The sequence below is a fragment of the Camelus ferus genome, chromosome X, assembly GCF_009834535.1.
Source record: "Camelus ferus isolate YT-003-E chromosome X, BCGSAC_Cfer_1.0, whole genome shotgun sequence".
Taxonomy (NCBI): Eukaryota; Metazoa; Chordata; class Mammalia; order Artiodactyla; family Camelidae; genus Camelus; species Camelus ferus.
In genome coordinates, this window is record NC_045732.1 from 12,074,069 (window position 1) to 12,086,516 (window position 12,448).

The 12,448-nt window shown below is 50.9% G+C and overlaps 1 protein-coding gene across 1 annotated transcript in view; it reads left to right on the forward strand.

Moving 5' to 3' along the window:
* Positions 1 to 12,137, forward strand: part of MXRA5 (matrix remodeling associated 5) — a 29,842-nt gene extending 17,705 nt beyond the window's left edge. The window contains 4 exon segments of the mRNA XM_032475805.1: positions 2,880 to 3,780; positions 7,278 to 7,728; positions 7,730 to 9,112; positions 9,114 to 12,137. Of these exon segments, the coding sequence (XP_032331696.1) occupies positions 2,880 to 3,780; positions 7,278 to 7,728; positions 7,730 to 9,112; positions 9,114 to 9,188 (2,810 nt within the window). The 3' untranslated portion in view covers positions 9,189 to 12,137.
* Positions 12,138 to 12,448: the final 311 nt, after the last annotated feature.

Below are 12,448 nucleotides of genomic sequence, written 5' to 3' on the forward strand. Positions count from 1 at the left end.
CAAGGAACCAGAATGGGTGTGAGATCTTCACGGAGCCGTGGAAACACGTATGAAGTTCTTTGGATAGGAAGGGTCCACAAAGGCGCCTCTTGCCTTCTCCCAGGGGGATCCAGTGCAGAAGTCTTCCACAAGCCCTTTGCGGGGGCAGGGGGGTGGGGATAACAGTGCAGAGTCCCCTTGTCCTACCACTGGCTTGAGAGGTCAGTACAGCTTGGTTTGCGCTCATCACGCATTGCTTGGATTTAATCCTAGAGATACGGGCATCAGCTTGGGATGTCATAACAAAGCACCGCAGACGGGGCACCTTACACAAGAGGCATGTCTGGTCTCCCGGTCCTGGAGGCTGGAATTCTGAGATCCAGGTGTCGGCAGGGCTGGTGTCTCCTGAGCCCTCTCTCCCTTGGTGTGTGGACGGCCGTCTCCTCCCTGTGTCCTCCCGTGGGCGTCCCTCTGTGTGTGCCTGGGTCCTCATCTCCTCTTCTTTATAAGGACCCCCCTTCTATAGGATAAGGACCCACCCTAGTGACCTCATTTTATGTCCATCATGTCTTTAAAGACCCCCATCTCCAAATCAGGCACATTCGGAGGTCCTGGGGTCAGGGGTTCAACATGTGGATTTGGAGGTGGAGTTGGGGGAGGCACCATTCAGCCCATGACAAAGGTCTTTACAGTCACCTCTACCTACTTGGCATCCAGGGCTGGTGCCCCAAGAGCACTTGGCTTCGTAAAAATGACCATCTGCTTTGTCGATGGTAACACAGACTCTAGATGACAGAAGAAAGTGAAAGCTGAGATGGGAGGGAGTGGCTTCAAGACAGCAGAGCAGAAGGACCCAGAGTTCACCCTCGCCCACAAATACATAAAAAAAAATACACCGACACGGGGAACAGTTCTCTTAGGAACAGCTGAGGAGCTGCGCCTTGCATAAAGGACCTCTCTTCTCCTCTCTCAGCACGGCTGTATCTTTCAGGCTCAGATTCTGCTCAGAGGGTTAGGGTTTTGGTTTTTTCCCCAGTTTCCATTTAGACAATCCAGGGTAGGACTGACGCGGATAGCGCCGTCTCTCCGGCTGCACCTGCCCCGCTCAGCTTTATCTCACACACGTCAGATGTGCTCCGATGGTGAGCAGAGGCGCTGAGCGTAGGGAAGTCACCGCCGTCTTTGATCCGCCCAGCGTTCCGCTGCAGATGCTTTCGTAAAGACTGAATAAGGGATTTGCTTGAAGCAGCAGATGGGGGGCGCCATGGGGTTTTCATTCTAAAAGGGGTTGTGCCTTTGCGGGAAAGCCCCTTCCTCCACCGGGACGCCCCATTTGCATTCACGCTAGGGGTCTTCCGTGCCCTGTGCCCCTTTAGAGCATCCGTGGCCCACGTCCCCTCCCTAGACATGCAGACACACTCCTGTCCTCGGTCAGGAATCTGCCTCTGCTGCTGGCTTCTCCCCTGGAAGCCAGCCAGCTCACGGCGTGCACAAACCACTTTCCCTCACGTGCACCCCAGCGTTGTCTGTCCACCCTGGAACTGCACGATGCCTGCATGTTATGGAGCCTTTTCTACCCAATAAACCAAATCAGCGCCCTCAACCTGGGCAGATGCCCCTGGAGTGCCCCATCCACGGTGGAAAGCCTTGTCATGGGGCGCGCAGATAACTCAGAAGGTGGAAGCCATGAGTCATCCTTGGGGTGGGGGCTGGGGAGAGCTTCCAGGGCCCGAGGGCTCTGTGCGAAGGCAGGACTCCCGTCTTAGAGGAAATCATTAGGGGAAGAAGCAAAGGAGCTTGTCGAAACTCAGTGATGGAAGCGTGGGACCAGGAACCCAGCAGTGTGGGAGAGGAAGAGAGGACTGAAACTCGGGGTCTTCCAGTTTTTAAATATAGGATTCATTATTATTTAGGGATGGTGACACCAGCAGATCAGGAGATGACTGCCACTGAAGCGAGAGTTGGTCACTCACTGTCCCCAAGGGGAGAGGTGACACTGCACCAAACAGGGTTGCACGGGGACGCACCAGGGTCAGTCAGGAGGCAGAGGAAGAGGGAAACACTAGACAAGAGCTTTTATTGTGGTTCCCACAGAAAGGAACGGGTGAGGCGGGGGGGAGCAGTCTTAGGATGGGCTCGTGTGGACAATTTCAGCAGGTCCTGGTTGCAGGGCCTGTCTGGTACCCGGCTCTGGGGTGATGAGAACAGGTGGACAGTGGTCCTGAGTGTGGGAGCCCCTTAGAGGATGCCCTGGAGTGAGGGGTCGTTTTGCATTTGAAAGGTGAGTTGTTTGCTATATGCAGAAATTGGCCAGTCCTGGGCAGGGCAGTCCCTCCAAGGTCACCAAGACCCCTGATGTCAATGCATCAGAAACACTTAAAAAGTACAGACCCGGACTGTGGCAGAGCTCCGAGAGGATGAGCTATAAAACATCTGTCGTGTAGAGGGAGGGAAGAAACAGTGACGCTGCCAGGCACCATCTAGAACCATGAGTTGGTGCTCAGCTCAACCAGGCTGGGCAGAGAATGAGCTGCCCAGCATAACTCTCAGAAGCCTGGCTGGGCAGAGGCAGATGGTGACTGCCAACCTGGGGCACCCCTGCAGCCAAACAGTAACTAAAGTAAAGCAGGAGGCCACCTTGGGAAGGTCCAGGGCTCATGGCAGCTTCCACAATTGTCCATGAGACCCCTACTGGCTGCCCTTGGCTGGAAGGTTACGGTTATGCACCCTGATCTGGGGGTTAGTGCAAGATGGAAGAATATCGGAGGTGTTGGGGATGGGTCTTCGCTTTTGTTGTTTGGACATGAAGCGGAGGATTAATTTAAGTCATGATCCTCGTTTGGTCTGTTTGAAGGGGCACATCTGTGTTGGACCTAATGGCACCTGCTTTTGACTTCCAGGAGCTCTCATGACCCCACACACCAGAGTCCAGCGCTTTGAAGTCCTGAAGAACGGCACCTTCGTCATCCGCAACGTACAGGTGCAGGACCGCGGCCAGTACGTGTGCACCGCCAAGAACTTGCACGGAGCAGACAGGATGGTGGTCCTGCTGTCCGTGACGGTGCAGCAGCCCCAGATCCTGGCGTCCCACTACAAGGATGTCACGGTCTACCTGGGAGACACCATTGCCATGGAGTGTCTGGCTAAGGGGACCCCAGCTCCCCAGATCTCCTGGATTTTCCCCGACAGGAGGGTGTGGCAGACCGTGTCCCCCGTGGAGGGCAGGATTACTCTGCACGAAAACCGGACCCTGTCCATCAAAGAGGCGTCCTTCGCGGACAGAGGCGTGTACAAGTGCGTGGCCAGCAACGCAGCCGGGGCGGACAGCCTGGCCATCCGGCTCCACGTGGCGGCCCTGCCCCCGGTCATCCACCAGGAGCGGCTGGAGAACATCTCGCTGCCCCCGGGGCTCAGCATCCACATCCACTGCAGCGCCAAGGCCGCGCCGCTGCCCAGCGTGCGCTGGGTGCTCTGGGATGGCACGCAGATCCGCCCCTCCCAGTTCGTCAACGGGAACCTGTTCGTCTTCCCCAACGGGACGCTCTACATTCGCAACCTGGCACCCAAGGACAGCGGGCGGTACGAGTGCGTGGCCGCCAACCTGGTGGGCTCGGCACGCAGGACCGTCCAGCTGACCGTGCAGCGCGCGGCGGCCAACGCGCGCATCACCGGCACCTCCCCGCAGAGGACCGACGTCCGGTACGGGGGGACCCTCCAGCTGGACTGCAGCGCCTCGGGGGACCCCTGGCCGCGCATCCTCTGGAGGCTCCCGTCCAAGAGAATGATCGACGCGCTCTTCAGGTATGTGGGGTTGCACCTGCCTTGCCGCCGATCCCTGGGGTCCCACGCTCGCCTCGCCTTGGGATGCTGGGCGCCCCTCTGCATGGAGTCAGGCAGCAGAAAGGATGCCTGCTGGTTCGGAGTGAATCCACACAGACGTTGCTTCCTGTGTGTGCTGCGTGGGGGTGGCAGGGGGGCCGCTTTCCCTTCTCACACGAGGAAATCTCGTCTTTATGCAGAGCATACACCTGGATCTTGCCCTGCTCCCCCACTGCACCCTCCCACCAAAAGAATGACAAACCAGTAGATTTTTTTTTATTGGGGGGCATAATTAGGTTTGTTGATTTATTTTCAATGTAGGTACTGGGGATTGAACCCAGGACGTAGTGCATACTAGGCATGCGCTCTACCACTAGAGCTATATACCCTCCCCACCCAGTCGGTTTTGTTTTAATGATCATAGTTTACCTGTATTTTCAGTAATTAGATGAAACAATTTAAGTTGTCTTCTCTGTTACCTAATCTCAGCAAAACCCATGGAAGCCTCAGATGTTATGTTAAAATGGTACTAGGGGTAGAAGGAATGTATGTAAAACAAAAGAAAGTTTTAAAGGCATTATGACTGCATGAGGGTAGTGCATTTGGAATTCTTAAAGTTCATTGTGGCTAAGAAAAAAGGGGAAAAAAAGCACCTTCTGTTGCCCTGCTTTAAATTTCCATATCTAGGGAAGTAAGTCTCAACCAAGGGAGATTTTGTCCCCAGGGACATTTAGTCATGTTTGGAGACATTTTTAGGTGGCGTGACTTAGGGAACAGAGTGGGGGGGGGGCATTACTGGTGTGTGGTGGGTGAAGACCAGGGGTGCTGCTCAACACCCCACAGTGCACAGGGCACCCCCACCAGAGAGTCCTCCAGCCCCAGTGTCAGTAGTGCTGAGAAACTCTGCTTTATCAAGAAAAAGTATTATCTGTCTCTCTGTCGACTATCTATCATCTATATCCATTGATCAATCATCTATTTTAATCTATCATCACCTATCTGATATCTACCATTTATCTATCTAGTATATCTACCTATCACTCATCTATCATCTAATCTATTTGTCTATCCATCCATCCATCCATCCATGTATTTATCCTTCCGTCCATCTAATCTATCTAACCATCCATCTATCCATCCATCCATCCATCCATGTATCTATCCATCCATTCATCTAATCTATCTATCTATCTGTCCATCTTATCTATCTAACCATCTATCTATCCATCCATCCATGTATCTATCCATCCGTCCATCTAATCTATCTATCTATCTATATCTATCTATCTATCTAGCTATCTATCTATCTATCTATCTATCTATCTATCTATGACCTATCTATGGAAGTGCTTGTCAGCTAGATGGTTCTATGCCCCAGGGCACACTCATGAATGTCTGACGATATTTTTAATTGCCACAACTAGTGGGAAAGAGATGCTACTGTTTAATTAGCGGAGACCAGGGACGCAGCTCCACACCCTACAGTGCACAGGATGCCCCACCCCATCAGACAGTCCTCCAGCCTCTTATATCAGTAGTGCCGAGGCTGAGAAATCCTGGGTTAGATCCCAAAAAGGCAATGCCTGTCTAATAAATGTTTCAAGATGTAGGGGAAGAAGGCAATGATTGGCAACATGGAAGTGAAGACATGTCAGTGGCGCCATGTTGGAAATCCCCTGGCTTGATGTGGGCCTTCAGCCTCCACGGCCTGGCAGCTCAGGCCGGGAACCTCAGTGTGGGTTCCTCGCTGGGGCGTGACCAAAAGCAGTGCCGATCCAGGATACCACGTACCCAGTTGTCCCTGCAGTGTCTTCCAGCTGAGCCTTTGCCGTGCCATGTGGAGAAGTGTTTTCCATTGATGTTGGCAGGGTTGAGGCAGTGTTGAATGGACGTTGAAGAAAAAGAATGTTGCTCCCGTGTGAATTGGGGCCACCCTCCTAGTATCTCACGATTCAGTTGTAAACCACGGTCTCTGTATAGCTTCATCATTCTTAGATTCTGACTCGCTCCGTTCTCAGGGGCGTGTAATTAAACAGCCCAAGTGAGCGTCATAAACCAGCGGGCTCTTTTCCCCGCCTACACATTGGCACTATTTGGAAGCAGAGATGTCAGACTTCCATGTCTCGAAGCCAAGTCCCCTGCGATGTGTGCACATGGGCAGTTTTCAGAGCTGCTCTGTTGGTTCTCATTATGCCCAGGCTAGGAGCTGCTGCTACAGAAGTGCCGAAATGTTTACAGACACGTGCTACTGTACTCATTTTTGGATTCTAACTCCAAGAGACACCAAAATATCTCTGTCTGCTCTACTGTCATTGAATGACCTACTAATTCATGTTAACTTGACTCTCACTCATGGCCAACAAAACCATTTACTTGGTCCTTGTTAGGAGGAGGTTGGATGAACAATAATCGAGTTACTAGGTTGAGTTCCATCACAGGCAGACATTTTTGTTTGTTTGTTTAATCAATGACAGAGTTCCAGACAGGCTATTAGAATGACATAGTGTGCAGCAAATATTTAAGGATGAATATTCAAGCTCCCCTGGCGGATGCCACTATTATGATTTATATGAAATTGAGGGTGTTTTTTTTTTTTTTTCACTCTGGACGTTTTTAAAGTAGGAACTTCCCAAAATTCCAAACATTAGTTCTGCATTGCTGAGGTACACGCCAGTGTGTATTTCTGGAAACGTCACATGCCAAGGAAGACTCTTGTATTGTTCTCGCCATGTTGCATCTTCACACGGCAAATCTTTCTTAAATATTAAGTCAGCAGTGTGTGAGTTCAGGTCCATCCCATGAGGGAAGGGAACGACAGCATGGGTGGGGTGGGGTGGGAGCTGGTGACGGTCATTAAACTTTTGTTACAGATTCTAGGGAAGAAGACTTTAAAGCAGTAGCACCAAGCTCTGAAGAATGCAGTCTTAGCATCGAAACTCTGGGTCCAGCCGCGGTTACGTGATCCATTGCGCGACCCCTGCCTGGTTGCCTTGTAATGGGACACAATATAATCAAAAATTGCCAAGAGTAAAAACAGCCTGTAAAGCACTTTATTTAGGAACAAATTCACCTCTTTCTAAGGTTGGTGTGTATTCATTCTCTCCACGACTCTAGCGTTTCATCTGATTTTTTCATTACAATCAGCTCCACGCTGACCCCCATGCAAATATTTGGTCCCCACACCCCCACCCTCCCACACTACGTCTGCGACTGCATCGCACATCTTCAGTGGCCAGGCCAGCCAGAGGTCAGACTTCTACTGGAGAGCTGTTATTTGTGGTAAATAAATCACTTCCGCATTTGGACGCCATATCCCCTCCAGGCTGCAAAAACCAGCTGACGTTTTGAGCGGTAACCCTTAGCGCTGGTCGTTTTCAGAACCATCTGTTTCTGTTTCATTCCGGTGACCTCAAGCCAGGGGAGAGTGTTTGGGAGACTCACATCGTACTCCTTGTTCTTTCTTTCTTTTTTTTCGTCAGCTTTGATTCCAGAATTAAGGTGTTTGCCAACGGGACCCTGGTGGTGAAATCTGTCACGGACAAAGACGCTGGGGATTACCTGTGTGTCGCCCGGAATAAGGTTGGGGATGACTTTGTCGTCCTCAAGGTGAACGTGGTCATGAAGCCAGCCAAGATCGAACACAAAGAGGAAAATGATCACAGAGTCTTCTACGGGGGCGACCTCAAAGTCGACTGCGTGGCCACCGGGCTCCCCAACCCTGAGATCTCCTGGAGCCTCCCGGACGGGAGCCTGGTCAACTCTTTCGTGCAGTCCGATGACAGCGGTGGACGCACCAAGCGTTACGTTGTTTTCAACAACGGCACGCTCTACTTCAACGAAGTCGGGTTGCGGGAGGAGGGCGACTACACCTGCTTCGCTGAAAACCAAGTTGGCAAGGACGAGATGAGGGTGCGGGTCAAGGTGGTGACCGAGCCCTGCTGCCATCCGGAACAAGACGTACTCTGTGGTCCACGTCCCCTACGGGGACGTGGTCACCGTGGCTTGCGAGGCCAAAGGCGAGCCCACGCCCAGGGTGACGTGGCTTTCTCCGACCAACAGGCTGGTCCCCACCTCCTCCGAGAAGTACCAGATATTTCCCGACGGCACTCTCCTTATTCAGAAAGCCCAGCGCTCGGACAGCGGCAACTACACCTGCGTGGTCAGGAACAGCGCCGGCGAGGACAGGAAGATGGTCTGGATTCACGTCGACGTCCAGCCGCCCAAGATCAACGGAAACCCCAACGCCATCACCACTGTGCGGGAGATAGCGCCGGGAGGGAGCCGGAAACTGATCGACTGCAGAGCGGAGGGCATCCCCACGCCGAGAGTGTTCTGGGCCTTTCCCGAGGGCGTGGTGCTGCCGGCCCCGTACTACGGCAACCGGATCACCATCCACCGCAACGGCACGTTGGACATGAGGAGTCTGCGGAAGAGCGACTCCGTGCAGCTGGCTTGCATTGGGCGCAATGAAGGTGGAGAAGCCAGGCTGATGGTCCAGCTCACGGTCCTGGAGCCAGTGGAGAAGCCCGTCTTCCACGACCCGGTCAGCGAGAAGATCACGGCCATGGCCGGCCACACCATCAGTCTCAACTGCTCGGCAACGGGGACCCCGACGCCCAGCCTGCTGTGGGTCCTTCCCAACGGGACGGAGCTCCAGAGTGGCCAGCAGCTGAACAGATTCTTCCACAAGGGGGACGGCAGGCTGCACATCAGTGGCCTCTCATCCGTGGATGCTGGGGCTTACCGCTGCGTGGCCAGGAACTCGGCGGGCTACACCGAGCGGCTGGTCTCTCTGAAGGTGGGGCTGAAACCCGAGACGAGCAACCAGTACCACAACCTGGTGAGCATCATCAACGGCGAGACCCTGCAACTGCCCTGCACCCCTCCAGGGCGCCGGCAGGCACGCTCCTCTTGGACGCTGCCCAACGGCCTGGTTCTGGAGGGCCCCCAGACGCGGGGACGCTTCACCCTTTGGGAGAACGGCACCCTCACCGTGCTCGACGCCTCGGTGTTCGACCGGGGGACCTACGTGTGCAAGACACACACCGAGTACGGCCCTTCCGTCGTGAACGTCCCGGTCATCGTGATTGCCTACCCGCCGCGAATCACCAGTGAGCCCACGCCGGTCATCTACACCCGGCCCGGGAGCACCGTGAAGATGAACTGCATGGCCATGGGGATTCCCAAGGCCGAGATCACCTGGGAGCTGCCGGACAGACTGCACCTGACGGCGGGAACGCAGGCCCGTCTCTACGGGAACAGATTCCTCCACCCGCAGGGATCCTTAACCATCCAACAGGCCACCCAGAGAGACTGCGGGCTTTTACAAGTGCACCGCGAAAAACATCCTTGGCAGTGACTCCAAGACAACTTACATCCACGTCTACTGAAACACCGGAGCTCATGGACCCCACGGCCGCTGCTTAGGGAGTTGGCACAAAGCCTTGTTTGTACGGGAGGCTGGGGCCCGAGAGTTGGAGCTCTGAAAGGATGTGTCGTGGGTCACCGTGGCCGCCCCGACCCCCGGGTTGGATTTCAGGCTCATACTGACCTTGACCTACGCTTGTTGATGAAAGGAAGGAACGCAGACATTGGGGAAACTTTATTCCGTGTTTACAGGATTCCATGTGTTCTTGCATTTCTCAGCACTTGGGTGCAAACTGCCGTCTCTGTGTTGCAGACACTGCCCGGATGCTTTAAGGAGCATCTCTAGGATCCTTAAGGAACATCCATGGAAAAGAAATGGTAGACAGTCACAGTGCATTGCTACCCTGAGGAAGACACATCGCCTTAGTTAACCCGCTGCCGTTTTAACATGGTAGCACGTTGTAGAATGAGCACCCATCACCTGCTGCCGTTTTAACGTGGTAGAACGTTCTAGAATGAGCACCCATCACCTGCTGCCGTTTTAACGTGGTAGAACGTTCTAGAATGAGCACCCATCACCTGCTGCCGTTTTAACGTGGTAGAACGTTCTAGAATGAGCACCCATCACCTGCTGCCGTTTTAACGTGGTAGAACGTTCTAGAATGAGCACCCATCACCTGCTGCCGTTTTAACGTGGTAGAACGTTCTAGAATGAGCACCATCACCTGCTGCCGTTTTAACGTGGTAGAACGTTCTAGAATGAGCACCATCACCTGCTGCCGTTTTAACGTGGTAGAACGTTCTAGAATGAGCACCATCACCTGCTGCCGTTTTAACGTGGTAGAACGTTCTAGAATGAGCACCCATCTTCCCCTTCTTTCCTCTGTCACTTCAAATCTTCAGTTTGCCCGACCAGGGCTGAAAACCAGAGTGATTGATTTTTTTTGTTTGTTTTTTCATGTACAAGTTTCATACAATACAGCTATCATTTTATATGAAAGAATATTTTCTCCCTGGAACTCACTTTTTAAATACTGTTTTATAGATATAGATATAGATACAGATATATATTATAAAATTTTTTTTCTTTCTAATCAGACGATGAGAGTAGAAAGAGAACGACACGCTTTCTGTCTCATGAAAGGTAATAAATTATTGGTCTTTACAAGACTTGGATACATTACAGCAGTTATGGAAATGCAATTAAAAAATATTTCCCTCCCCGACTTCCTTCGTATTCATTAACCGCTAGAATATTTCCTTTCCCAGGAACCCTACGTTGGGGGAGGCTGAGATGCTGGACTTCCTTGTTTATGGAGTTAACCCTGAGAGAGCTGTGGGGGCAGGGAGCGGAGATGAGAGGAAGGGAAGGAGAGAGTTAAGTTGTGGCCCCACAAAATGAATCCAGAGCTTTTAGGAGAAGCCTGGAATATCCCACATCCCTACGAATTTGTGTCCACGGAAAGTAGGAGACCTGTTACTTCCATGACTGCTTTACTGTATTTTTAAGGTCAATAAAAATGTACATTTGATAATAAAATAATATTTTCCAAACAACTGGGCAACGACGACAGTATTTTCAAGGGCAAAAGCACTTCAACGTGATTTGGGGTTTAAATCAGATTGGTTGAAAAATTGCTTTTATTCACCATATTGGAATTATTCTGTTCTTTGCGAAGGTTTGACAGGCAAGGAAGCTGGGTGAAAGGTAGTGGGCCCAGCGATCTCTTTGACAGGGACCCGCAGCCCCCTATGGTGACGGTTCCATTATGAAGCAAGACAATTTGAGGGTGGAGAAATGGTGCCACAGCAATCCTCAGACAATATGCTTTAGGAAAGAGATATCTTGGATCCACGTACCAGTATTCCTCAAATATACAAGCACGGCATTCTTTTGCTTCCCCCGAGAGGAAAGAGAAAGCAAACTCAAGGTAAATATGCGGGAAGAATGTGACTTTTGGTAGCGCTGCCAATCTTGAAAGACTGGCAGTCATTGAAACAAAAGAGAGCTTGGCTTTTCATGACTGTGGGAAGCACAGACACACTCACTCATTAATTACATGCTTGAGTATAACTGCACAGCCCTCACCGTGTGCCAGGTACCAGGGTGGGGCCCAGGGGTAACCAGATGTGCAGGAGATACATCCTGCTTGAAGAGCTCATGCTCCATAGTGAAGCCCTTCATCTGGGGCAGGGTTTCTCAATATTTGCACTGCAGATGGTTGGGGCTGGATCATTTTCTTGGCTGGGGGCTGTCCTGTTCATTGTTGGGTGTTTAGCAACATCCATAAGCTACGTCTACTAGGTGCCAGTAGCATCCTCCACTCCAGGTGTGACATGGAAGAAGGGGTCCAGGTATTTTCAATGCCCCCTAATCACCCCTAGATGAGAACCACTGCCATAGATGTTAAATAGATACAAATACGAAGATAGATAGATGATACATAGATAGATGATAGTTAGATTAATAATAGATAGATATAGATAGAATTGATGGATGGATAGATAGGATGGATGGATAGATAGATAGATAGACAGACAGATATGATTCACTGATAGACAGGTAGACAATACCTAACAGATAGATACATAGATAGTTAGACAGATAGATGATATATAGATACATGATAGTTAGATAAATGATAGTTAGATACATAGATTAGATAGGTAGGTAGATAGATTAGAGAGATAGCAGATAGATTACATGTATGGATGTATGGATGGATAGATTGATAGATGATAGATAAATAGATTAGACGGATGGATGGATGGATTAGATGGACAGACGGATGGGGACAGACGGACAGACAGATAGTTACATGGTTAGATGATACATAGATAACATAGATACAGTATATAATATGTAAATGTGTACGATATACATGAATGTAAGGTTATATATACATGAGTATGTATTGGAATTGAAGAGTCAAGGACTCCTATTTGGGTATCTTATTAAATCAATTTTAAATTTCCTGCTGAATCCTTTACTGCGCAAAATAGTCACATACATCTCATACTCTGCTCACCACTGCTCGCCTGGGCCTGGTCCACACACTATCAACCTATTGTCCAGGATTCATTTGTTCCAGTTACAGCGTCTCACCTGTACAGATAACTCTCCTCTGTTTATAAAAAGCCTTCCATCCGCAGGAGAGAATGCCACCCTCCTGAGTAGTAGCCAGGTACGTTCACATATCCTAGCATCTTTTTAATAGTTACTTCTTATTTTAAATGTCTTTTTTTCTTTCTCTGGTGGGGGAATGTAATAATAGATGGAGAA